This window comes from Chiloscyllium plagiosum, chromosome 37 (genome assembly GCF_004010195.1).
Source record: "Chiloscyllium plagiosum isolate BGI_BamShark_2017 chromosome 37, ASM401019v2, whole genome shotgun sequence".
NCBI classification, from domain to species: Eukaryota; Metazoa; Chordata; class Chondrichthyes; order Orectolobiformes; family Hemiscylliidae; genus Chiloscyllium; species Chiloscyllium plagiosum.
In genome coordinates this window covers 31,433,402-31,459,960 of record NC_057746.1, presented here as the reverse complement: position 1 = coordinate 31,459,960, position 26,559 = coordinate 31,433,402, and the positions used below count along the sequence as shown (strand labels likewise).

At 48.8% G+C, this 26,559-nt stretch overlaps 1 protein-coding gene across 1 annotated transcript in view; it reads left to right on the top strand.

The window, feature by feature from the left end:
• Positions 1–6,772, top strand: part of LOC122541558 (proline-rich protein HaeIII subfamily 1-like) — a 20,270-nt gene extending 13,498 nt beyond the window's left edge. The window contains exon 2 of the mRNA XM_043678388.1: positions 6,005–6,772. Coding sequence (XP_043534323.1) covers positions 6,005–6,772 — 768 coding nt within the window. The remainder of the gene's footprint in view (positions 1–6,004) is intronic.
• The last annotated feature ends 19,787 nt before the right edge of the window (positions 6,773–26,559 follow it).

Genomic DNA, 26,559 nt, shown 5'->3' with positions numbered 1-26,559 from the left:
TTAACACTATGGCAGTCCCAGTCTATGTTTGGAAAAATCCCCTACCATAACCACCCTATTATTCTTACAGATAGCTGAGATCGCCTTACAAGTTTGTTTCTCAATTTCCCTCTGACAATTAGGGGGTCTATAATACAATCCCAATAAGGTGATCATCCCTTTCTTATTTCTCAGTTCTACCCAAATAACTTCCCTGGATGTATTTCCAGGAATATCCTCCCTCAGCACAGCTGTAATGCTATCCCTTATCAAAAAATGCCACTCCCCCTCCTCACTTGCCTCCCTTTCTATCTTTCCTATAGCATTTGTATCAGATTAGATTACTTACAGCATGGAAACAGGCCCTTCGGCCCAACAAGTCCACACCAACCCTCTGAAGAGCAACTCACGCAGACCCATTCCTCCACATTTACCCCTTCACCTAACACTAGGGGCAATTTAGCACAGCCAATTCACCTAACCTGCACATTTTTGGACTATGGGAGGAAACCGGAGCACCAGGAGGAAACCCACGCAGACACAGGGAGAATGTGCAAACTCCACACAGAGGAATTGAACCCGGGTCTCTGGCGCTGTGAGGCAACAGTGCTAACCACTGTGCCACCGTGCCGCCCCATTCCTGGAACATTAAGCTGCCAGTCCTGCCCATCCCTGAGCCATGTTTCTGTAATTGCTATGATATCCCAGTCCCATGTTCCTAACCATACCCTGAGTTCATCTGCCTTCCCTGTTAGGTCCCTTTGCTTTGAAATAAATGCAGTTAAACTTATTAGTCCTACCTTTATTAGATTTTTAATTCTATATTTGTTCTTGAATTCAACCTCCACCAGCTGCCATGGTGGGATTTGAGCCCAGGTCCTCCAGAACATTCCCTGGGTTTCTGGAATAATGCTGCTGAGCCATCACCTCCCTAAGTGTGAGATTAAATGATAAATCATGTGATGAAAATCAGGACAAAAGGACAGGGAATCAAACTAGTGAAAGATAAATTGGAGAAGCTGGGACATGATAGATAGAATTCAACTATCTGTAGGTAGATAAAGCGATGGAGACAAACAGCCAAGAATAATTCCAGAAGCACCGACATGAGCAGCATGTTGTTTCATTCAGGGTCGATGAACTCGCAATAGGGCACAAAGAGACAAGATGGGTGATGGGGTGCCCAACATTCGACTCCTGATGCCCTTTAAGGAGAGATTACTGACCTTGACCTCCCCGAGAGTTGACAGACTGTGCCAGGTCCCTGGGCTGAATGGGACACTGTCCCTGACAGACTGTGCCAGGTCCCTGGGCTGAAATCGGACCCTGCCCCTGACAGACTGTGCCAGGTCCGTGGACTGAATGGGAAACTGTCCCTGACAGACTGTGCCAGGTCCCTGGGCTGAAATCGGACCCTGCCCCTGACAGACTGTGCCAGGTCCCTGGACTGAATGGGACACTGTCCCTGACAGACTGTGCCAAGTCCCTGGGCAGAATGGGACACTGTCCCTGACAGACTGTGCCAGGTCCCTGGGCTGAAATCGGACCCTGCCCCTGACAGACTGTGCCAGGTCCCTGGGCTGAAATCGGACCCTGCCCCTGACAGACTGTGCCAGGTCCCTGGGCTGAAATCGGACCCTGCCCCTGACAGACTGTGCCAGGTCCCTGGGCTGAAATCGGACCCTGCCCCTGACAGACTGTGCCAGGTCCCTGGGCTGAATGGGACACTGCCCCTGACAGACTGTGCCAGGTCCCTGGGCAGAATGGGACAATGTCCCTGACAGCCTGTGCCAGGTCCCTGGGCTTATTGGGACAATGTCCCTGACAGCCTGTGCCAGGTCCCTGGGCTTATTGGGACACTGTCCCTGACAGACTGTGCCAGGTCCCTGGGCTGAATGGGACACTGCCCCTGACAGACTGTGCCAGGTCCCTGGGCTGAATGGGACCCTGCCCCTGACAGACTGTGCCAGGTCCCTGGCCTGATATCGGACCCTGTCCCTGACAGACTGTGCCAGGTCCCTGGGCTTATTGGGACACTGTCCCTGACAGACTGTGCCAGGTCCCTGGGCTGAATGGGATACTGCCCCTGACAGACTGTGCCAGGTCCCTGGGCTGAATGGGACACTGCCCCTGACAGACTGTGCCAGGTCCCTGGGCTTATTGGGTCACTGCCCCTGACAGACTGTGCCAGGTCCCTGGCTGAATGGGATACTGCCCCTGACAGACTGTGCCAGGTCCCTGGGCTGAATGGGACACTGCCCCTGACAGACTGTGCCAGGTCCCTGGGCTGAATGGGACACTGCCCCTGACAGACTGTGCCAGGTCCCTGGGCTGAATGGGACACTGCCCCTGACAGACTGTGCCAGGTCCCTGGGCTTATTGGGTCACTGCCCCTGACAGACTGTGCCAGGTCCCTGGCCTGATATCGGACCCTGCCCCTGACAGACTGTGCCAGGTCCCTGGCCTGATATCGGACCCTGCCCTTGAGAGACTGTGCCAGGTCCCTGGCCTGATATCGGACCCTGCCCCTGACAGACTGTGCTAAGACCCTGGCCTGATATCGGACCCTGCCCCTGACAGACTGTGCTAAGACCCTGGACTGGTATCGGATCCTGCCCCTGACAGACTGTGCTTAGACCCTGGCCTGATATCGGACCCTGCCCCTGACAGACTGTGCTAAGACCCTAGCCTGATATTGGACCCTTTCCCTGACAGACTGTGCCAAGACCCTAGCCTGATATTGGACCCTGCCCCTAACAGACTGTGCTAAGACCCTGGACTGGTATTGGACCCTGCCCCTGACAGACTGTGCCAAGACCCTGGACTGATATCGGACCCTGTCCCTGGCAGACTGTGCCAAGACCCTGGACTGATATCGGACCCTGTCCCTGACAGACTGTGCCAAGATCCTAGTCTGATATTGGACCCTGACCCTGACAGACTGTGCCAAGACCCCAAGGCTGAAGATTTAACTGAGGACCACTCCCCTTCATCTTTGCACCTTTATCCTTTGGCTGAAACATAATGCCCTGTGAATGCCACGTGAGGTGCTAGCACATGGTGCATTGATATATCACAGAATGGTCCACCCCCTTTGTGTGATCGCCACTGACAACCACCATTGGCTTCCCCAGGGTTGGGAGTGCACAGCAGGTTGGAGGCAAAGCGAAAGCACTGTTAGCACTGGCTGAGGGAGCAAAGTGGGAAAAGGCAAGGCAAGTCACTCCAAAGTACTGTCCCCTGTACGTAGGTCGGACATTTTTCCTGAGGATGGGAGGAGATTGCTATGTGAAGGATGCCCATGCTGTGGATGTGGGCACACTGCCCGTGGTACGTTGAGATACTGGTTGAGAGTCTATGAGCTGATGCTGTCTGGTGCCCACATGTCAGGAATTCTCATCATTTCGTTCCTTGTAAGACAACCCACTGATATCAGACATAAGTCGAGCAAGGCTCCTCTGAGCCACCTCCTCTATATTTGCATCTGTCCTGAAATAAGGAGACCAAAACTGCACAAGTATTTGACACGTGGCCTTTCCAACGCGCTGAGGAACCTCAGCACAGCTTCCTTCCTTTTCTCGTCACAACCCCACCCCTGCCCCCCGAATCGTTAGTGACTGGGGTTAGCATCTCATTAGCTTTCTTGGTTACATGCTGTACCTGAAGACTCACTTTTTTGTGACGTGAGTCCGAGAACACCTTAAACCCCCTTGGGATTCCGCAGCCGTGCTCTGTTTAAGCAATCCTCCACATTTATTCTTCCAGCCAAATTTAGCAACTTCACATCTTCTTACATTACGCACCATTTGTCAGATTTTTGCCCACTCATTGAACTGAGCTATAAGTCTCACCCTCCTCGTGTCCTTGCACAGTAATTTACTGACAATCCGAATGGCATCCACATGCTTTCACCTGATCGAAATGGTAAAAAGCTGAGAACCCCCTCAAAGACAGGTTTACGTATCCGCTCTGTTTCCTCCCAGCCAGCCAGTCTTCCTTCTGTTGCTAAGATGCTGTGAGCTTTGGTTTTCGACAACAGCTGGTGCTGTGACTAAACAAATGCCTTCTACAAATCCAAGGAAAGGATATCTCCACACTTCCTTTCCATAATGGATCTTACTCCTTCAAAGAACTCGAATGAATTGGTTAAACGTGATTTCCTCTCGTGCAACCAATGGTTTTCTTGAGTTTTATTTTCTAAATGTATAGCTATAATCTCTTTCATGTTTGATTATAACATGTATCCCACAAAAGATTGTCAAGACGTTTGGATTATGGTTTCCTATTTCCAAATCCCCCCTTCGAGAACAGTTGGGTCATATTTGCTAGTTTCCCATCTTTCCCAGATTGAGGGAACTTTGGAAAATGAACATTAACTGGGTGGTATGGCTCAGTCCAGCAGAGTGGAGCACCCACCCCAGCCTGACCTGGACACTGGAAGATGGCTCTGGTCACAATGCTTCCCAGCCGTGGGCATGGGCAAGACTCGTGCCAAGCAGAGCACCAGCGAGAGGGATTCATGGCAGGTGCCCCGATAGCTAGCAACTCACACAGGTTCAGTTCCTGTTTCACCTTGGCTGAATGTTCATTCCTGGACATGCCCTGCTCCCCTTCCCACCATACCCCAAGCACCTTCCAGAGATCTCTCCTGATGGTGAAAGGGACAAGCGACTGTTGGTCCAGTCCCACAAGAATGTGGCCTTGTTTGTGCCTCAATTTATCCATTTCAGGCTCCCACCCATGTTAATGATGGCACTAGGGTAGAATGGGCAGGTGATGGGGGTTCCTGTGCGGCATAAGCCCCTAGCACAGAGCAGCTGGGCCGAATGGCCTGTCCATCCTATTGTTTTGGTGGCTATGTTCCTGAGAGATAAATATGAATAGCATGTGTCATGTATGACACGACAGTTTCAGGATTAGTCAAACAATCACGAATTAATATGTGGGCAGCCACATTGTGGTCAAGTGATTCTGTAATCCAAGTGTAAAGTTACAGCAACCTCAAAATTCCTCAAAGACAAATCTGACGATGAAGTTGTTGTGACTGCTGTTGAGAAATATATACTGTCACTCATACCCCTGTCCTCCATGGCAACACTATTTTATGGAGATTTCCCTCTCCATCTTTCTATCACATACATCAGTCGGCTGAATCATCTCCTGAACATGTGGGCTATTTCTGATTTCCTGTCACAGGATAAACAGCATGTAAACACCAGCACGCTATGAAGGTGAATTTAGACAGCAGTCTTCAGGGTGAGGGGTGATGAGACTGGGCCCACAAAGGACAATCATGGATAAACATATATTCCAGATCCTCAAAGTCTCAGTGAGTCAGTGCAGGATTGAGCCTTCAAGATCCTCAAAACTACACTGCAATATGCAGTGAGATAATCACTGGGGAAGGACTCTATGAATTTAATTACCATCTCAAAGCTGAGAGGGTGGCAGCAGTCTGAGGGTGAATTCAGATCACTGTCTATAGTCCTTTTCTCACCAGCCCAATATCTAGTCCCCATCCGAACCTCAATACCCATCCTGACCTCAACACCTCCAAAGATCTCCACAGGGAGCGAAGACCACCACAGAGGGCCAGGACCACCACAGAGGGCCAGGACCACCACAGGGGGTCAAGACCACAACAGAGGGCCAAGACCACCACAGGGGGCCAAGACCACCACAGGGGGTCAAGACCACCACAGAGGGCCAGGACCACCACAGGGGGTCAAGACCACAACAGAGGGCCAAGACCACCACAGGGGGCCAAGACCACAACAGAGGGCCAGGACCACCACAGGAGGCCAGAACCACCACAGAGGACTAAGACCACAACAGAGGGTCAAGACCACCACAGGAGGCCAAGACCACTACAGAGGGCCAAGACCACCACAGGAGGCCAAGACCACCACAGAGGGTCAAGACCACCACAGGGGGCCAAGACCTCCACAGGGGTCCAAGACCTCCACAGAGGGCCTAGACCTCCACAGGGGGCCAAGACCACCACAGAGGGCCTAGACCTCCACAGGGGGCCAAGACCGCCACAGAGGGCCAAGACCACCACAGAGGGCCAAGACCACCACAGGGGGCCAAGACCGCCACAGAGGGCCAAGACCACCACAGAGGGCCAAGACCACAACAGGGGGCCAAGACCACCACAGGGGGCCAGAACCACCACAGAGGGCTAAGGCCACAACAGAGGGTCAAGACCACCACAGGAGGCCAAGACCACCACAGAGGGCCAAGACCACCACAGGGGGCCAGGACCACCACAGAGGGCCAAGACCACAACAGAGGGTCAAGACCACCACAGAGGGCCAAGAGCACCACAGGGGACCAAGACCACCACAGGGGGCCAAGACCACAACAGGGGGCCAAGACCACAACAGAGGGTCAAGACCACCACAGAGGGCCAAGACCTCCACAGGAGGCCAAGACCACTACAGAGGGCCAAGACCACCACAGGGGGCCTAGACCTCCACAGGGGGCCAAGACCGCCACAGAGGGACAAGACCACCACAGAGGGCCAAGACCACAACAGGGGGCCAAGACCTCCACAGGAGGCCAAGATCACCACAGAGGGCCAAGACCACCACAGAGGGCCAAGACCACAACAGGGGGCCAAGACCACCACAGAGAGACAAGACCACCACAGAAGGCCAAGACCACCACAGGGGCCAAGATCACCACAGGGGGCCAAGACCACCATAGGTGGTTTAGACCACCACAGGGGGCCAAGACCACCACAGGGTGCCAAGAACACTACAGGGGGCCAAGACCGCCACAGGTGGTTTAGACCACCACAGGGGGCCAAGACCACCACAGGGTGCCAAGACCACCACAGATGGCCAAGACCACCACAGAGGGCCAAGACCTCCACAGGGTGCCAAGACCACCACAGGTGGTTTAGACCACCACAGAGGGCCAGGACCACCACAGAGGGCCAAGACCTCCATACCGGGAGGCTGCCATGCCTGACTGAGACCACCTTTCTCTCGTTCAGGCACTTGGGCCTAGTTGCAGGCCTGGAACCTCAGCCTGGCTTGTGAGGCCAGGCTCAGGTTGTGAGGGGCAGTAAGCCTGGGCCTTGCTCCTCACTTGCCAGGAGAAACCGGACCGTGGTGGAACCATGACCGGCTTGGCCAGGCGTTGCTGCCGCTGCTGCTGCCGAGGCCTTCTCCCTCAGCCGTCACCCTCCGAGCTTAAAGAAGACAAAGAAGGAATGGAAGAAAAGAGCAAAAGGAGAAAGAACAAAAAGAAAGAAAGAGAATCCGATTGGAGTGGACAAGCCTCGGGCTCACCCTCCCCCAGCCTCTGCCGCCATCTTAAAAGTAAGTCTGGGTCGAGAGAGATTTAAGGAAGATCCATTTGCTATCAGTGCAGGCCTGTTACTTGCTTGAAGATTGCCTTTCTGAAGTGAAAGGTTTTAATATTTGAAATCAGGACTCAGAATTTGTCATGGTTTCTGAGTTGAATGGTTGAATGTTGCTTGCTTTATCCCTGAATTGGATGGAATTATTTCCTTTCTGTAGTTCCCCCCTGAGACAGTGCTGGTGAGCTGCCTTCTGGAACCACTGCTTTCCACTGATCTACAGCCCCCCCCCCTCCCCACACACACACACAGGGAGGGGGTGCCAGAACTCTGAACCAGTGAATGCTGGAGGAACAGTGAGATATTTCCAAGTCAGGAGGGTGAGTGACTTGGAGGGAGGATTGCAGTGCCAGTATCTGCTGTCCTTGTCATTTTAGATGGTGGTGGCCCAGGATTTGGAAGGTGCTGTCTAAGGACCCTTTGAGTAATAGAGATGTACAGCACGGAAACAAACCCTTCGGTCCAACCCGTCCATGCCAGCCAGATATCCCAATCTAATCTAGTCCCACCTGCCAGCACCCAGCCCATATCCCTCCAAACCCTTCCTATTCATATACCCATCCATCTGCCTTTTAAATGTTGTAATTATACCAGCCTCCACCACATCCTCTGGCAGCTCATTCCGTACACATACCACCGTCTGTGTGAAAAAGTTGCCCCTGAGGTCTTTTTTATATCTCTCCCCTCTCACCCTAAACCTATGCTCTCTAGTTCCCCAACCCCAGGGAAAAGTCTTTGCCTATTTATCCTGTCCATACTCCTCATAATTTTGTAAACCTCTTTAAGGTCACCCCTCAGCCTCCGACGCTCCAGGGAAAATAGCCCCAGCCTGTTCAACCTCTCCCTGTAGCTCAAATCCTCCAACCCTGGGAACATCCTTGTGAATATTTTCTGAACCCTTTCAAGTTTCACTACATCTTTCCAATAGGAAGGAGATCAGAATTGCACGCAATATTCCAACAGTGGCCTAACCAATGTCCTGTACAGCCGCAACATGACCTCCCAACTCCTGTACTCAATACCCTGACCGATAAAGGAAAGCATACCAAACGCGTTCTCCACTATCCTACCTGCGACTCCACTTTCAAGGAGCTATGAATCTGCACTCCAAGGTCTCTTTGTTCAGCAACACTCCCTAGGACCCTACCATTAAGTGTATAAGTCCTGCAAAGATTTGCTTTCCCAAAATGCAGCATCTCACATTTATCTGAATTTAATAGGTAGATGAGAGTAAACCGGTTGATGTGGTGTATATGGATTTCAGCAAGGTGTTCGATAAGGTTCCCCACAGTAGGCTATTATACAAAATGAAGAGGAATGGGATTGTGGGAGACATAGCAGTTTGGATCAGTAATTGGCTTGCTGAAAGAAAACAGAGAGTTGTGGTTGATGGAACATGTTCATCTTGGTGTCCAGTTACTAGCGGCGTACCGCAAGGGTCAGTGTTGGGTCCACTTTAATGCGGACAAGTGTGAGGTGATACACTTTGGCCGGAGTAATCAGAATGCAAAGTACTGGGCTAATGGTAAGATTCTTGGGAGTGCAGATGAGCAGAGAGATCTCGGTGTCCATGTACACAGATCCCTGAAAGTTACCACCCAGATTAAGAAGGCATACAGTGTTTTGGCTTTTATTAATAGAGGAATTGAGTTCCGGAACCAGGAGGTTATGCTGCAGCTGTACAAAGCTCTGGTTCGGCCACACTTGGTGTATTGTGTACAGTTCTGGTCACGGCGTTACAAGAAGAATGTGGAAGCTTTGGAAAGGGTGCAGAGGAGATTTACTAGGATGTTGCCTGGTATAGAAGGAATGTCTTACGAGGAAAGGCTGAGGGCCTTGAGGCTGTTCTCGTTAGAGAGAAGAAGGTTGAGAGGTGAGTTAATAGAGACATACAGGATAATCAGAGGGTTAGATAGGGTGGACAGGGAGAGCCTTTTTCCAAGTATGGGGACGGCAAACACGAGGGGACACAACTTTAAAGTGAGGGGAGATAGGTATAAGACAGATGTCAGAGGTAGTTTCTTTACTCAGAGAGTAGTAAGGGTATGGAATGCTTTGCAATGGTAGTAGATTCACCAAGTTTAAGTGCATTTAAATCATCATTGGACAGGCATATGGACGTACATGGAATAGTGTAGGTGGGATGGGCTTCAGATTAGTATGACAGGGCGGCGCAATATCGAGGGCCGAAGGGCCTGTACTGCGCTGTAATGTTCTACGTTCTATGTTCTATGTTCTAAACTCCATCTGCCACTTTTCAGCCCATTGGCCCAGCTGATCAAGATCCCAGTGCAACTTGTAGATGGCGCTCACTACTGCTGCTGAGCGTCGATGATGAAGTAAAGAAATATTCGTGGTAGCGGTGGTGCAAATCCAAATTTGTCCTGGACAGTGTCAAGCTTCTTAAATGTTGTTGGAGCTGACCTCATTCAAATGTGGTTCCATCATACTCCTGACCTGTGCCTTGCAGATGGTGGACAGGCTTATGGGAGTCAGGGGGTGAGTTACCCGCTGCAGGACTCCCACCCTCTGACCCGCTCTTGTATTTACACGATGAGTCCAGTTTAATTTTTGAACAATAATAACCACCAGGATGTTGATATAGGAGTCCAGTGCCTTGGAATGTCAGAGAACAATGGTTAGATTCTCTATAGCTGGTGATGGTCATTACCACTTGTCAACCCAATCCTGGATACTGTCCAGGATTTGCAGCACTTGGACATGACCTGCTGCAGTATCCAAGGAGTCGCGAATGATGCTGAACAACATGCAATCATCAGCGAACATCCCCACTTCTGACCTTATGATGGAGGTGAGGTCATTGATGAAGCAGCTGAAGATGGTTGGGCTGAGGACACTACCCTGAGGAACTCCTGCAGAGATGTCCTGGAGCTGAGATGACTGACCCTCCAACAAACACCACCATCTCCTTCAATGCCAAAGTAGCACTCTACCTGGCAGCGATGTTCTGGTAGAGGTTTTTGAGCAAGCGAGAGAAGCTTTCTTGATCCTCACTGTTTCTGCAGTTACGGCATTCGCACATTGGCTTGGCCTCTGTTTGATTTGTTGTTAATTTCTAATGATCATTCTCCTTGTATTCCCTTGGCTGAGAATGCTCTCTACCTCTTAGGGTATCTCCCAATATCCATCATTGGCAATTCAATTTAGAGTGGAGTCTTTCAGAAATGAAATCTTAAAATGGCTAATCTCCCAGAACTGTCGCAGGGTGTTTTCACACCAGGTGACAGATCCATCCATTAGATTTTGAGAGGAAATTAACTTTGTCAGCCATCAGTTTGGATAGTACAGATTCAATGCTTTACGTTTGGTAAGGTCACTACCATCTCAACTGATCCAACGTCAATATTTTCTGTTCACCCGTGTTGAACAGCTCCATGACCTTGCTGTGGTCTTCATGAGATTGGGCGTGTCTGCTTGTAATTGACTCGGAACCTTTTCTGGAGCTTGGCATTGTGGGTGCAAAACGTCAGGTGACATCTGGCAGCCATTTTGTAATTTTCCTTGTGTCCACTGAAAGAGAGATCAGCATTTTAAAAAGTGTATTATGTCATGACAATCAGCAATGGAAGAGATGGGGGAGATGTTAGAGAAAGTTGGAAAGTGGAAAGTGACAAAAAGGAGGACCAGACCTCACTTTGAGTCCTTGAATCAAGAGCTTTCACAGTTATGTCCTCATAGTATTCTGCAAATCTTCCCAGACCATTCATTTTAATCCCTAGCCATTGTCACGTGGCAGCAGACTGACTCAGTTAGGATCCAGGAAGTAGATGAACAATGAGTTATCTGTTTCATATGATGTTGAGTAAAGATAAACGTTGGCTTATACACTCCACTCCTCCACAATGATGACCCAATAGTTCTGATTAGCACCACCTCAGAGTAGTTTTGACAATGCTGCACTAGTCTGGATTCAAGAACCTATCTTTCTCTCCCCCTGTCTTAAATACACTCAATGTCTCGGCCTCCAGAGCCCTCTGTGGCAATGAGGTCCACAGATTCCCCACCCTCTGGCTGAAGAAATTCTTCCTCATCTCAGTTCAAAGTGGTCATCCCTTCACTCTGAGGCTAGACTCTCGGATACGAGCTGAAAATGTGTTGCTGGAAAAGCGCAGCAGGTCAGGCAGCATCCAGGGAACAGGAGAATCGACGTTTCGGGCATAAGCCCTTCTTCAGGAATGGCTTTTCCAGCAACTGCTGCCTGACCTGCTGCACTTTTCCAGACTCTCGGATACTCATCTCTCCTACTCATGGAAACATCTTCTCCCCATATACTCTATCCAAGCCTCCCAGTATTCCGTAAGTATAAATCAGATCCCAGAGAGATTTTCTGATGAGGAGAACCTGAGTAAGTTGGGCTTCATTAGGGTTTAGAAGAATGGGAGGTGACATTATTAAAACACACCCATTGTGGGGCAGTCGAGGAACAGGGTGAGGGCTCGCCCATTTACTCACTCACCATCCTGACTTAGAAATATGTCGCCGTTCCTTCACTGTGGCTGGGTCAAAATCCTGGAATTCCCTCCCTAATTATTTTATGGGTCTACCTAATGCAGTGGTTCAAGAAGGCACCCACCTTCTCAAGGGGCAACTAGGGACGGCAATAAATGCTAGGCCCAGGCAGTGATACCCATGTCCCATGGACAAATGAATTTTTTTACAATATCAGAGATATTATTTGTAGATTGTTGATTAGGGATATGCAGAGCTTGCCAGGGACATGAAATGTGAGCCATCTGATTGAAAGGGGTTTGACTGGGTGATCACATCACCCACCCTCCCACATTTCTCCACTTCCCCATCCAATTCTGAAGCCAATCCCCAATTCCAATGGGGATTGAGTCTGAGGTTATTGATGGCTTCTGGTTTCCCGGGAAAAGAGTGAATTCAGGTCTGATGAGCTTCAGCTGGGCAGGAGGAAGGTGTGGGATGATGAACTGATGCAGGTTAGCAACAGTAATAATAATAACAACAAAAGAATCAGCACAGACTCACGTCTTAATAATTCCAGTGAGGAACAATTCAACGGGAGGTCAGCAGGGAAACATTCAGTTGAGATTTACCATATTTTCAAGTTTTTAAGTCATCGCAAAGGAATTTTTAAAAATTCCACAGGGGGTAATAGATGCCTCTTGTTGGCTGGCTGTTCTGTAAAGGCAGGAGGGGGCAGTGGTCGATGGGCGAGGGAACACAGGCACGCTCTCAGAATAAGGACGACTTCCACCTTCCCGTATTGCTCCGACAGTGAGAGCACTTCCCTTTTGTACAAGAAAAGGCCTTTGTTTGGGTCCTGTCATCAGCTGCTGATTGTCGGTGCTTCCTTGGTGAATGTGTGACTGTTGTGACAGCACAGAGTTTCCTGACTGTTTGAGAAGGAGTGTTGTACAGTTTTAGCGCCCTCTGAGTGGATGTGTGTTTCTCAGTTTCTGTCTGAGCATCCTGAGCTCTGTCTTTAAAGTCATAGCGTCATTGTAGCATTGAAGGTGGCCATTCAGTCCATCAAGTCCATGGCAGGGTCGATGGAGAAATCTACTTCTTTAGACCTCTTCACAGTTTCACTGTGCCTGGCCTACTGAATCCTGTCAACATCCTAAACCCTCAATCTGCATTCAAGTTCGGATATTCCAGGGAGTCCAGGCCACATTGAGGGGCACGTTCCTCATCATCTAACCCTCTGTTAGGACAAGAAAGGTGGGAGAACTGGGCCATCAATCCTCGATTGATCAGCCCCTATGGGTGAGATGTCAAGACTGCTATCCAACTGGCCTTGTGAATCCCGTGCGATTCCCCAACATGGTGTTACTCTGTGACTGAAACTTAAAAGCTGAAAATCGGCACTACCTCTTCGATTTGCAACAAGTCAGTCTTGCAGTGAACAGACGACTGCATCAATCCATTAGCACCTCGATACAGTGGCAGCTGGAAGCTACAGAGCACCAAGACTCTTCCAACAAGACCTTCCAAACCCTCATCCTCTACCACCGAGCACAGCAAGGAATATACCCACCTGCTCGGCCCACTCTCAATCCTAAACTGGGCATGTAGAGTCACAGCACGGAAACAGACACATTATCCCAAACTAAGCTAGTCCCACCTGCCAGCTCCTGGCCCATATCCCTCCAAACCCTTTCCTATTCATGTAGCCATCCAAATGTCTTTTAAATGTTGCAATTGCACCTGCGACCACCACTTCCTCAGCTCGTTCATTCCACCTGGGAACCACCCTCTGAGTAAAACAAATTGTGTTTTTTTTTAAATCCCTCTCCTCTCACCGTAAAAATTGCACCCCTTAGTCTTGAAATTCCATATCAGATCTTTCCTCAACATCTTTGCATATTTTTAAGGCACGATTAGACAGACCCTTGATTACGAAGGGGATGGAAGACTACCCGGGATACGTAGGAACCTACAGTTAAGGTTAGAATTAGATCAGCCATGATCTTATGGAATGCTGAAGCAGGCTCTAGGGCCGAATGGCCTAATCTAGTTCATAAGCTGTGGATGGTAGCAGGAATGAATGATAAACGTTTTACTGAAACTCTGCAGGGCACCAGTCAGATGACAGTGAGAATACTGTGAACAGTTTTCGGTCACTTACCTCAGGGAATATCTCCTGGCATTGGAGACAGTCCACTCAGCTGGGAATAGATATGGAGATACAGTCTAGTGACTGGATTGAAACTGTACACACTGGAGTATAGATGGATGAGAGGTAACCTTAATGAAACATTCAAGCCCTTCAATGTGCAGTGGATAGATGTGGAAAGGGTGCTTTCCCCTTGTGGGTGAGTGTAGGACCAGAGGGCAGTATCTCAGAACAAGGGGTTGCACATTTCAGAGAGAGACAAGGAGGAATTTCTTCTCTCAGACAGTTGTGAATCTGTGACCCAGCCAGTGGACTGTTGAGGCTGGGTCATGAAGTGAGATGGACAGATTATTAATCAGTAAAGGAATCGGGGGGGTGGCGAAAAGGTGACAGAGTGGGGTTGAGGTTCATCAGCCACAATCTCAGTCAAGGCTGGAGCTGACTCAATGGGCCGAAGGGCCTGTGTCTGATGGTCTTTTGGCCACGTCCTTGGAGGGTGCTGCTGAAGGCGGCTTGGTGAGTGACTGCAATGCATCTTGTAAATGCTACCCACCGCTGCTTGGGTGGGTCAGTGATGAAAGGATGGAGACCTCCCCATGTTAGTGAGGAGGAATTTACAGGGAGGCCTGTGGACAGTGCAAGTTTCACTTTGATTGAGTTTTCAGCAATGATTTGTGAAGGGGGATAGTGGGGGGTAATGAAGCATCAATGACATTGGCTGTGAGTCTGGAGCTGGATCACCCCAGGAAGACAGCGATTCCCTTCCCTGAAGGTCCCCCCCCCCCACTCCCTGAACCTTTACAACAATCCCTTGTTTTTTATCTGGCCTTTTATCCCAGATTTATTAACGAGATTGAAGTGTCAATCTCACAAGTTGTTGTGAGATTCGAATTTGCCTTTTTGAAGTGTTAGCCTCGACCATTCGATCATGAATCCAGGAACATTGCAACAAAAAGGAGCTCATTACCACCCTCCTCAAGGGTAACCTGGGATAGTCAAAGCTGTAGGCAGCGGTCACATCCTGGTGAAAGATTTGCTATCACTGCATCGGGATAACACCATTACATAAGAGGATGAGCTAAAGTTTTTTTTTAACTGAATAACTCTATTTCCAAATTACTCATTTTGTTGCCCTGATTTGATGTTGACTAATTCCTGTTGGAAACTATTGACTAATGTGACAGTCTTGCACCATACTGCAGCAGATTTGGCACAAAACAGGAATCCCAGTAAAGGTACCATTCACGTATACGTGATCTAATTATCCCCAGTGGCTAGGGTTGACCCTCCCACATTACTGCATTTAAACCTGGATTTGTAAACAACCATTACACGGTTCCCCTTCTGGGCAGACATAACACAGGGAAGAGGAGGATTAATTTCCCAATAACTTGTTCAGCTTGAAAGAACATGAGAATGACAATGGAAAAATTGACAATCGAAAAGGTTATGGGCTTTGATTTAGAAAGGTTTTGACTTACTCAACAGTCCAAGACAACATGCTCGAAATATTTATTTATTCATATTATATATTGATAGTCACAAATAAATCCAATATACTATAACCTCCCCACATTAGAATGCTCAGAGTTAAGCCATTCCTGGATTTGGGAATCTTTTAGATTGTAGAATGATGTTCAAATTCCTGGGAATAAACATACGGACTGGAAAATGTCATAGATATAGTCACCTGACGGAGAAAATGGAAATAAAATACCACAAATCTTAACAAAAATATTTTATTTATTTATTCATTCAAAAATTGAGCCTTCTGTATATATAAGACGTAGGAGCAGAAATTAGGCCATTCGGCCCATAGAGTCTATTCGAACATGCCTGATAGGTTTTTTAACTCCATTCCCCCGCTTTCTCCCATAACCTTTAATCTCCTTGGCAATCAAGAACTTACCTATCTCAGTCTTAAATATATCAATGACCTGGCCTCCACAGCCTTCTGTGGCAGTGAATGCCATAGATTCCCCACTCTCTGGCTAAAGACGTTTCTCCTTATCTCTGTTCTAAAGGGTCTTTCCTTTTACTCTAAGGCTGTGCCCTCGGGACTTCGCCTCTCCCATCAATGGAAACGTTTTCCCAACATCCTCTCTGTCCAGGCCATTCAGTGTTCTGTACGTTTCAATCAGATCCCTCTCATCCTTCTAAACTCCATCGAGTATAGACCCAGAGTCCTCAAACATTCCTCATATGTTAAGCCTTTCGCTCCTGGGACCATTCCTGTGAACTTCCTCTGGACCCAGTCCAGGCCCAGTACATCCTTCCTGAGGTATGAGGCCCAGAATTGCTCAAAATACCCTAAATGTGGTCTGACCAGATATACTCCTCACAATGTTAGCATAAAAACATGCTGCAATTACTTGGCTCTGTTCAAAACATCTTCCACATAACTGGAATTTCTAAACAGCAGATGTCCGGACTAAAGTGGCTGTAGTGTTTTACTACATTTACTCCGGGGGTGTGGTTGTCGCTGCTGGGCCTGCTTTTATTACCCATGTCTATTTGTCCTGGTCAAGTGGGGGGTCTGCTGCCTACTTCAACCACTGAAGTCCTTGGGGTGTAGGGCCACTTAAAGTGCTGTTGGGAAGGGAACCCAAGATGTCGACCCAGCAACAACGAAGGGACAGCAGAGTTGTTCCAAGTCAAGATGGTGAGTAGGTGAATGGGAACGTGGAGGTGTGGTGCCATTTGCCTGTATCTGCCGTGCTTCAAGGTGGGAGAAGGGGCTGTTGAGGACCCTCAATGAATTTTTGCAATGCACTGTGTCGATGGTACATGCTGGTTAAGGGAGTGAACAGCAAAGGTGTTGGATTGGGTGTCAGTCCAAGTGGGCTGCTATGGTCTGGTTGGTTTCAAGCGTTGCAGAGCTCCACTTATCCAACCACTGGGCAGTAAAATGTCCCATTCCTGACCTGTACTTGTATTTGGTGGACAGTCTTTGGGAAGGCAGGGGGTGAGTTGCTTCCCACAAACTTGTCATGAAGCTGATTTGGAGAATCGATGGACCGAATGGGCCCTCACGTTTCTGCGAGTGGTGTGGAGGACGGGGTGAGTGGCTGAAGTGTGAAATGTGGTGGTGACTGGGAACGGTGGATTTCAGGACAGGAACGTCGGGATAGCTTAGGATGCAGCGAGGACCTCAGGGTGAAGAGGAAACACATTGGGCTGTGGGAAGGATAAGCCAAAGAGAGTGGAAGCCTAGGGAATAGAAACAGGCCTTAGCCCTTGGCAGTGGGTGTAGCTGGAGCTGTGTAAGGTCGTGGTGAAATGAGGAAAGTCATTTTAATATGAGGAGGAAGTGGGTAAGACAGAAATTCCCTCACTGATGAAACTCGCATGGAACTAGTGACAGCTTTTTTTTAACTTTCTATATTCCTGATGATTCACTCGGTCCTTTCTACCCAACTCTCTTTTTCCCTATTGCAGTCCAGCCCAACTCCCTCTCTTTCATCAACTTCTCTCACTCTCACCCAACTCTGATCTCTCTTCCTCCTGCTACCTCTCCATCTCACTTTACTTCCTTACGTCTCTGCAACCCTTTCCTGTCTCTCATAGCATTCTTGATGAGTTAAAGTTGAATTGGCCTTCATAGTGAGAGGACTGGAGTACAGGAGCTGTAATTGTACAGGGATTGGGCTGTAATTGTACAGGGTCTTGATCAGGATTGAGTGCAGTTTTGCTCTCCGTATCTGAGGAAGGATGCTCCGGCAATGGAGGGGGTGCAATAGAGGTTAACCAGACTGATTCCTGGGATGGCAGCACTAATGGGCGAAGATAGATTGAACCAGTTGGGAACTCTACTCACTAGAGTTTAGAATTTTAACAGGACGTGACAGGACAGATGTTCCCAATGACTGAGGAATCCAGCACCAGGGTTCAGTCTAAGGATGTAGGATAGGTCATTTAGGACTGAGATGAGGAGAGATTTCTTCGCCCAGGGAATGGGGAGCCTGTGGAATTCTCTGGCACAGAAAGCAATTGAGGTCAAAACATTGAATGTTTTCAAGAAGGGGGTAAAAGGTAGTTCTTGGGACTAAAGGGATCAAAGGGTATGGGGTAAAACAGGAACAGGGGAGTGGGTCGGATGATCAGCTGTTATCATGAAGAATGGGAGAAGGCCTACCCCTGTTCTGATTGGCTGTGTTTTGACATTTAGTTGATGGTTAGTTAAAGACGAGGAGTCAGTGAGGACTGTAGATGCTGGAGAGTGCGGCGCTGGAAAAGCACAGCCAGTCAGGCAGCATCCGAGGAGCAGGAGAGTCAACGTTTCAGGCATAAGCCTTTCATCAGGAATCAGGTTTGTCAAAGATATCTGATTGCAAAGTGTCATTGATGCAAACTGGAAAAGTTAGGTTTAGATGAGACATTTTGGAAGGCATCAGATGATAATGTCAGTGAAAACAACAGGAAGGCTGAGAGGGGTAAAGGCAGCAGAATGGAGCAGAGTCCTGTTCAGAGGCAATGAGCTGAATGTTAGGGCTTTCTGTGACACACTGGGTTTTTCTCACAACGTCTGTATTGTATCAATCCTCCATATGGGATCAGAACACAAGAACAGGGACAAGGGCTATTCAGTCCATCCAACCTACCCTATCATTCTTGATCAATGCCGTTTCCCTGTGCTACCTCCTTAATTCCTTCATATCATTGGGCTCCAGAAACTTATCAATGTCTGTAGTGACCCTGGTCAACAGCTGAGGTGGAGGACTCAAAGTCTCAGCAATCTCAGAGTGAAGAAATCCCTCCTTATCACAGGAAGAAATCCCTCCTTATCTCAGAAAGAAATCCCTCCTTATCACAGGAAGAAATCCCTCCTTATCACAGAAAGAAATCCTTCCTTATCACAGAAAGAAATCCTTCCTTATCACAGGAAGAAATCCCTCCTTATCTCAGGAAGAAATCCCTCCTTATCACAGGAAGAAATCCCTCCTTATCTCAGGAAGAAATCCTTCCTTATCTCAGGAAGAAATTCTTCCTTATCTCAGGAAGAAGTCCTTCCTTATCACAGGAAGAAATCCCTCCTTATCACAGGAAGAAATCCTTCCTTATCACAGGCTTAACCAGATACAGAGGACCCTCCATTATCCGGTATTCGATTATTCGGATTATCCGGACAAGATTGCAAAGTCCCTTTCTTTGGCTAACCTGTGTTATCGGGCATTTGATTATCTGAATATTGATTATCCAAATAAAATACTCCCTGCACATTTCATTCGGATAATCGAGATTCCTCTGTACTCCCTATCTCCTGCGCTACTGTACCCACCCGGCCGCTGGTTGTAATGTGACCAGTTAAAGGGCATGCCATCTCCAATCATCCTGTCACACCCTGACCTGCCTGACTGCTGTGATCATTAACCCCAATTTAACCTGACTAAGGATTACCATCAGTCTAATGTTGATCCTCATTTCAGGCAGAGTGATCGGGCAATGATTGCTGGGAAACAGGTCCTCGTGAGTGGGACAGCCTTATTAGACAGGCATGCAAAAGATGGACATGTGGTGTGTTTTCCTTCTTAACAGCGTATGTCCCAGTGAGTTCAAATAAAGGTAAAGTCTCCATAGTCCCACCAGACCACAGGGCTGGGCTCTCATTGGAGACAGTGAGGGAGATGGCTGGTGGTGCTTTAACCTGAGGGTCACCGTGCCTCAGGCAAGGAGAAAGGTTGAGAAAGAGAGTCCTTCATGGTCACCTCAGCCAGTGTGGGAATTGAACACATGCTGTTGACGCAGCTCTGTGTCATAAACCAGCCACCCAGCCAACTAAGCTAAACGTACAATGAAGCGAGATTCAAGCAGAAGCCATTTTAGAATTGGGTCCTGCTTGTAAAAGTGAAAGAAGGATCAGTTATGTTGAAAGGCCATACCGTGGTTCATTGAAAGATTGTTCCAGAAAGAATCAAGCGGGTTGCCAGGTCACAAGAGAGCCATGAACTAACAATCTCGGACCTGCCCGTGATTCTCGGGTTATGGCTGTGGAAAGCCGTGTGTGAAACGGCTGACAGAGAGGAGATGGAGCTCTGGCAATCCCAGAAATCAAGAGGGCGGTGGCTCTAGAGATGAGCACATCACTGAGGCAGAGCAGCCAGACCGAGGACTGAGGGAGCTGGGAATCTTCACAGGTGCAGCCTTTTGAGTGTATCGCTAAACTGAGACTGTCCTCCCCCAGCCCCTCCAACCCCATCTATGCTGTCAGGCTGGTGAACAGATCCCAAACAGAATATCCTTTATTCTCAACTCCTCAACACCTTACAGTTTGTGGAGTCTTGCTGTGTATGAATTACTGCCCACAAATTTCCCGTGTCACAGCAGGCTGGAGGAGCCGATCGCCCAGTGATATTAACAGTAGTCTGTTATTCCAGAGACCCTGGTAATGTTCCTCAGATGATATAATTAAAAATCTGGAACAAAGAGTCCAATGATGACCGTGAAACCATTGTCAATTGTCAGGAAAATCCCATCTGGTTCACTAATGTCCTTGAGAGAAGGAAATCTGCCATCCTGACCTGGTCCGGCCTACATGTGACTCCAGACTCACAGCAACGCGGTTGAATCTCGACTGCTCTCTGGGCAATTATGGATGGGTAACTAAGGTCGGTCTCACCAGTGACACCCACATGCCGTGAGTGAATTTGGATAAAAGACAGTGTGCATAAACACCAGATTCTTTTCCTTCATCGGTGTTCGGTTTGTGACCCCTCCCCACGGTGAGATACCACCCAGGATGAGACTCACAGATCATTAGTCACGACATAACTGACTTTCAACCACATTCCTGTGGCAGGGAGTTGGCAGCTCGCCCAGGGAGCCAGACTGAGGTGAGGTGGTAATAGAGGGTACCTCAATGAAACAGTTCCACTGCACAGCTGACTGAAAGCAGCCAATCCCCCCTCAGTGACACAACCCAGGTGTACTGCCCATGCTCCTGGAGGTAGCACGCTAACTCTGAAGGCCGTGGGTTTCAGTGCCAAATCCAGGCCGACACAGACTACCGTGGGCACCCTGCATCCACCCCTCCCCAAGAAGATGTCAAGACAAGTCTGCCCACTCAGGGGTTGGAGGGGTGGGGGTGAGAAAGCTCCCGTGCAACACCAGATGTCTCCCCCGCGTACGGCCTGTATCCACCCCATCACAGTCAACCCTATAAGCACCTCACCTAGCCATGTTGTTTGTGGGATCTTCCCGTGTAAAGGTCACGCGCAGGACGTGGGTGTCGCTGGCCGGGCCCAGCATTTACTGCCAGTCCCTGGTTGCCCCTTGAGAAGGTCGAGGGGGGTAGCTGCCTTCCTGAACCGTTACAATCAGTGAAGACTTTGTAACGGAATTTGGTGGCTTGCTCGGTGAGGTCAGAGGGCAGTTGAGAGTCAGCCACGTCACCGCGGGTCAGGAGTCACAAGTAGGCCTGACCAGCCGAGGAAGGCAGATTCTCCTCTGTTCCCCGAAGGACATGGGTGAAGCCAGATGGGCTTTTCCAACCATCAGGAACAGTTTCATGGTCGTCAGTTTCATGATTCTTAATTCCAGATACTTCAAACTTCACCATCTGCCGGGGTGGGATTTGAACCCGGATCCCCCGGAATATTTCCAAGTGAATTTGGACTCTGGGGGATAGTGAGCCATGATTCGAGTCAAAATGACCCTGAGGGGAATCTGAGGATTGGAGTACAGCTGTTTTAAACAGAGAAACCAGATTTCAAAAGTGACCATGATATTGTTGAAAATCACACAACACCAGGTTATAGTCCAACAGGTTTATTTGGAAGCACTAGCTTTCAGAGCGCTGCTCCTTCATCAGGTGGTTGTGGAGTATAAGATTGTAAGATTATGCACCACAACCACCTGATGAAGGAGTGTCGCTCCGAAAGCTAGTGTGCTTCCAATTAAACCTGTTGGACTATAACCTGGAGTTGTGTGATTTTTAACTTTGTCCACCCCAGTCCGACACTGGCATCTCCAAATCATGATGTTGTTGGACTGTCAAAAAGAAAACACCTGATCCATGACCCTTTCAGAAGGAAATAAGATTGTTTTTGCTGTAGTTCAGATGAATGAGGGGACAAGCTCATGGAGACTTATAAAATTCTGACAGAGCTAGACAGGGTAGATGCAGGGAGGATGTTCCCGGTGATAGATGTGTCCAGAACCAGTGGGTCACAGGCTGGACCGTTTAGGATCGAGATGAGGGGACATTTCTTCATCCAAAGAGTGATGGGCCTGCGGAATTCATTACCACATGGTGTAGCTGATGCCAAAACATTGAATGTATTCAAGAGGCCACTAGATATAGCACTTGGGGCAAATGGGATCAAAGGTTATGCAGGGAAAGCAGGATTAGGCTAATTGTTTGGACGATCAGCCATGATCGGGAGCAGGCTCAAAGGGCTGAATGGCCTCATCCAGCTCCTACCTTCTACGTTTAAATCGGCTGCCCTTAGGGAGTCTGGCCTCCCCGTGACCCACCACCTCAGCATCCACAGTGAAAGTGGGTGACCCATTGACGTCCACACAGACAGTCAAAGCAAACCATTCACGTCCCACAGACCTGCAGCTCATCATCGCCTCCTCCTGGGGAAATACAGATAAGTACAAAGCAGAGGCCTTACTAGTAGGGTCCGGAACATGGACTTCTTTCAAAATTCCCTCATCCCTCTGGCTCCAATCACAAGCTGCCCAAGGACAGTGTCTGACCCAATGTCCCACCCAGTCCCAGGAGGTGAGGGTTGGTAGAGGATTGGGGGAAGGACAGTGCATGACCCAGAATGACTGGAATTTGAACCACGGCTTTCAGGAGATAAAGGTGGGCGTTAGGAAAGGAGGTGTTGTGTCTCCTTGTGTGTCGCACGGAGAAAGGAACAAGACAACTAGGTCACCCCAGGATCGGTGGAAATATCGCAGCGTGGAATCTAAACCCAGCGGGTGGTGATTGCTGCTCAGGGACCACAGAACTCTTTCCTGTTTCACGGATGGTGTTTACTGAGGTGCGGGCAGGAAGCCACACTGAATTCACATTACATACTTTCAGGAGAACGTCTCTCACTCGAGCCCGATAAGAAGGGGAGGGGGTGGAAAGTGTGGGGGAGTTTTATTGTGCTGGGGCTGTGAGCAAACCCAGGACTAACATCTGAAGTTTTGCGAGAGCAATCATTCGATTAGGGAGTGGAAAGACTTGACAGGGGAATATCGTGAAGAGAAGGTAAATCCCCTCCTGAGTTACTGAGGACCACAAGGTCAGGAGATCGAATCTACGCAGAGGGCGGCACACTCTTTGAGTGGATTCATCAAGAGCTTGATCAATGCCTCCCAGAGCAGTGGGATCCAAGACCAACAAGTCAGCAGGTCTTTATATTGCTGACAGGGTCACAGCTGAATGGGTGATGCTCTCGTCTGTTGCTTCTGTAGACGATGGTATTGTGCCCGGGCCTAGTCAGTCTGTGAGATAGGACCACACTCTGGGGATCGTGCGCTCAGATCTTACCACGGCGTCTGCTTTCATTCAGTTTGTGATTTTTCTTTTCTGGGCCTTTCTGGCCAGGCCAACATTTGTTGCCCAGGGGACATGTTAAAAGGCAGCCACATTGCTGTCAGTCAGGAGTCACGTGTAGGCCAGACCAGCAAAGTATGAAGATCGTGAGTGAACTACGTGGGGTTTTACTACAACCGAAAATGGGTTCATTCTCGGCATTAGCTGAGCTTTTAATTCCAGATTTGTTTTGTATTTAAAATAATTTGCACAACCTACCTACGGTAGATTCAAAGCCATGTCCTCAGCAAAGGATCCCGGAGGGGGGGCGGGGGTGACTCGTCCAGTAATTTTAACCGCAATGCCTCAGGCTTCCCAATAAGAAAGATTAGGGTGAGAGGAGAAAGATATAAAAGGGACGTAAGGGGTGATGTTTTCACGCAGAGGATGATGTGTGTATAGAATGAGCTGCCAGAGGAAGTGGTGGAGGCTGGTGCAATGACAACATTTAAAAGGCATCTGGATGGATATATGAATAGGAAAGGGCTTAGCGGGATATGGGCCAAATGCTAGCAAATGGGATTAGGTTAAGTTAGGATATCTGGTCGGCATGGACGAGTTAGACCAAAGGCTCTGTTTCTGTGTTGTACATCTCTATGACTCTATACACTCCGCCCGGTCATGGTGATGGTGAAACCATCATCGCTCCTCAGAAACACCCACGTGTTCGCTCTTTCTGGATTGCAGCCCGTCATTCTTTCCTGGTCTAGCCTACATGTGACTCCCTATCCACAAAATGCAGCTGGCTCTGACAGACCCCGAATGGGGTCCAGCAAGACATCCATTCAGGGGCCACTTAGAGAGGGGCAACCGAATGGGATGGCCACATCTGACCGAAGCCTGGTGGCAGGGATCAGGGGGTGGTTCCAGACTGAGTGTGACACGAAGCTACCCCACCTGGAAGCAGGAGGGACCACATGGCCATCTCTAACATTTAGCGTCAGAATGCAGCAGTGACGGAGACTGGGTGTCAAATCTTCCTGGTCAACGTGACTCATTGCCGCCAGAGGAGAAAGAGCTGTCAGGTAGCACGTTGTCAAAGCGAGCTCCTTTGACTTGTTTCTGAGTTGCAGGGAACTATGATTCTGTAGCTTCCGGTGTTCAGCATCAGCCATGAGGTCATGGTAATCTCGCCCTACTTTCAGAAGGGATCATATTTGGTCTGACACAGAGTGAAGACTTGACTTCACCATGCGGAGGTTAGCATTCTGCACTGATCGGTGAGTCAGCACATTGTGCTTCTGAACCAAGATTTGAGAGGCCAGGGTATAAAGTGTGACATTTTATAAATTCCTACTATGGAAATAGAACCAATCTGACTCAAGATTGGGATACAGACGGACTTTAAACGCACACCTTTAATGCACTGTCTGAGCTGAGGTGTCCCCTAAGTTATCTCAGGAATGTGACTTGAAAGAGGTTCTGGGATTTACATATTAACCAATCGAAACCTGCAACCCATTCTAAAAGATGAAAGATTTACAGCAATCTAGGCTTGTTCAATATATCATACCAGTTGCATGGCAGTATGATCTTGTGCTGTACATTCGGTGTTTTGCATGTTGCCTCACTAGCTGCCTGAAGCTGCGCTCTGAAAGCTAGTGCTTCCAAATAAACCTGTTGGACTATAACCTGATGTTGTGTGATTTTTAACAAGGTATAGAGTTATACAGCATGGAAACAGACCCTTCAGTCAACCAGTCCATGCCGACCAGATATCCTAAATTAATCTAGTCCCACCTGCCAGCACCCGGCCCATATCCCTCCAAACCCTTCCTATTCATATACCAAACCAGATGCCTTTTAAATGTTGTAATTGTACCAGCCTCCACCACTTCCTCTGGCAGCTCATTACATACACGTACCACCCTCTGCATGAAAATGTTGCCCCTTAGATCCTGTTTAAAACTTTCCCCTCTCACCTCAAACCTATGCCCTCTAGTTCTGGACTCCCCTACCCAGGGAAAAAACATTGCCTATTTATCCTATCCATGCCCCTCATGATTTTATAAACCTCTATAAGGTCACCCCTCAGCCTCCGACGCTCCAGGGAAAACAGCCCCAGCCTGTTCAGCCTCTCCCTATAGCTCAAATCCTCCAACCCTGGCAACATCCTTGTAAATCTTTTCTGAACCCTTTCAAGTTTCACAACATCTTTTCTGTAGCAGCGGGACATGAAGTGAACACAGTATTCCGTAAGTGGCTGAACCAAAGTCCAGGAGTAGATAAGAGATGGCTTCACAACGTGGCTCGAGGGGAAAGGAGAAGAATGCGGCCTAGCTGAGTCCTTTGAGAATCTAGTAAGAGGCCAACCAACCCATTGTGGCTCTTCTGGCGCTGGGTTTTTCAACTCTCATCTTACTAACCCACTGTACCTTTCTGTACCCGACTCTTTCTCCCAAAACCCCTGAGGTGATTGACTTGCTGGAGGTCAGACCCCCAGCAGTGGGATCTAAAGAGATCATAACGCAGGCACAGTGCAAGGACAGCCCAGGAGATCACGACGAATTGTTTAGAAAGGAATGGTACCTTCGCTGAATAGAAGCGGGGCTGCTCAGTTCGGGGGCAAGAGGGGAGTAAGATCATCCTGGAGTCTCTAGAAATTCAAAACAGGAATCTGCTCGGGGCAATCCCAAGAAAGAGGCTCAACAAATTCGATATGTGACCCCAAACCGCAGGAGGAAGTCAGAGGAGCCCTGCATTTGTCTAGCACCTTTCACGGCCGACTGGGTGTTCCAAAGTGCTTCGCAACCAGTACTTTGAAGTGTGGCCTGAGTTGTAATGTGGGAAACACGGTAGCTAAATTGTGCACAGCAAGATCCCACACTGAACAGATAATTGGTGAGCTTTCTTTGTGGTTGGATAGAGCTCTTAAGGATAGTGGAATCAAGGGTTATGGGGATTAGGCAGGAACAGGATCCTGATTGAGGATGATCAGCCATGATCATAGTGAATGGTGGTGCTGGCTCGAAGGGCAGAATGGCCTACTCCTGCACCTATTGTCTATTGTGGTGCTGACTGAGAGGTAAAGATTGGACAGGATACTGGGGGAGGGGGGTCACTCCTTCACGACCT